The following is a 1,532-nucleotide window of genomic DNA, read 5'->3' on the forward strand; positions in this document are numbered from 1 at the left end:
ACTGTAGCAGACAGTGTAATGTGACAGCTGGACTCCTATATCAATGTTCCTATGACAACAAGGCTATCAATTACATCAACTCTGCAGTGGACTTTAGTTCCTGCAGGTAATCCAGAGGGAGTGACTCTTTAACCGAACGGCAGAAACGTGTGTAGACATGGTGAGTTCGGTAGATTCTTTTTCTATTCTGAATTCAATTTTTCATTGATTCACGATACATTTTTTCAACTGCGCTATTTTTTAAAAATCTCTTTTTCAGGCAAAATTCTTATCACAAACTCAGATTGATGGTAAGCCGTGTTACACAGAAGTAATGTGTGTGTGATTTACGATCCATGAATATAGTAAACCAAAATTGTTGTTCTTTTAAAAAAGAAAATAACATGCAGTACATTATTAAGAAAATGTGTGGCATTGGTTTATACTGTAGTTTCCTTGTTCTCATGCAGAGTTCAAAGAATGTTTCTCGCTTTATGACAAGAAGCGAAAGGGGAAGATTGAAGCCAAAGACCTTATTACAGTCATGCGCTGTCTGGGTACAAGTCCCACATATAATGAAGTGGACAGACATCTACAAATCCACAAAATAGGTAACAATCTCTTGATTAACACGTGTCTTCCTTGTCTGCTCTTCCATAGCTTCCTTGTGTCACCACAGTTGGACTAGTGGTCTCTAAATGCTAATAAAAAACTGATGGTGAAAAACCCTTAATGAATCAATACAGTTATGGCAGTTGTTTTTTCTAAGGACAGTGTAAGAGCGCATTGAGGCACTGGTATCAGTCATAGTCTGAAGAAAAATTCTCAGTACTTAATCCTGAATTCTTTGCTTTCTTTAATGTAAGGAGTTCATACATCTTTTACTTTATCCTCACCACAGATAAGACAGGGGAGTTGGATTTTTCTACATTTCTAACCATGATGCATAGACAGATGCAGCAGGAAGATCCTAAGACTGAAATTCTGGAGGCTATGCGCATGACAGATAAACACAAGAAGGGTTACATTCTGGCCTCTGAGCTACGGGCCAAACTCACAGGCTTGGGAGAAAAGCTCACTGATAAAGAAGGTATAAATCATTTAACTTCTCTGTTTACATTGTTTTCATCAAAACTAAGCAAATTAAATGAAAAAAAAAAAAAGTTGTTTAAGTGTTATTTAACTGTGGATTATTTTTCAGTGGATGAGCTTTTTAAAGAGGCTAATGTTGGACGTGATGGACTTGTTTATTATGAGGAGTTCACCAGAATGGTCACACTTCCTTCAGTTGACTACTAGTCAAGAAGAGCCGGTTGGCCCCTTACCCTGAATATTGCAATTATTTTACTAGCAATAATGAGATATTTTTGTTCTGTGTAAACATTGTAAACAGCTGATTAAATTACAATAAAGAACTCAAAATGTGATATAGAGCTTAATTCAAGTGTTCACCACTAGATGGCAATCATGAAGTAATCTGAATAAATGTCATGAAAACTGTCATGATAATCACAATGTTATTTAATTAAGTTTGAAGATTGTTAAAAAAAAAA

The 1,532-nt window shown here is 35.7% G+C and overlaps 1 protein-coding gene across 1 annotated transcript; it reads left to right on the forward strand.

Moving 5' to 3' along the window:
* The first annotated feature begins 17 nt into the window (after positions 1-17).
* On the forward strand, positions 18-1,406 carry calml4a (calmodulin-like 4a). Its single transcript, XM_026267545.1, has 5 exons — positions 18-160; positions 260-290; positions 450-590; positions 881-1,069; positions 1,181-1,406. The coding sequence occupies exons 1-5, from the start codon at positions 158-160 to the stop codon at positions 1,276-1,278; spliced, it is 462 nt and encodes a 153-aa protein (XP_026123330.1). The 5' UTR covers positions 18-157; the 3' UTR covers positions 1,279-1,406.
* Positions 1,407-1,532: the final 126 nt, after the last annotated feature.

Source organism: Carassius auratus, chromosome 7, assembly GCF_003368295.1.
Source record: "Carassius auratus strain Wakin chromosome 7, ASM336829v1, whole genome shotgun sequence".
NCBI classification, from domain to species: Eukaryota; Metazoa; Chordata; class Actinopteri; order Cypriniformes; family Cyprinidae; genus Carassius; species Carassius auratus.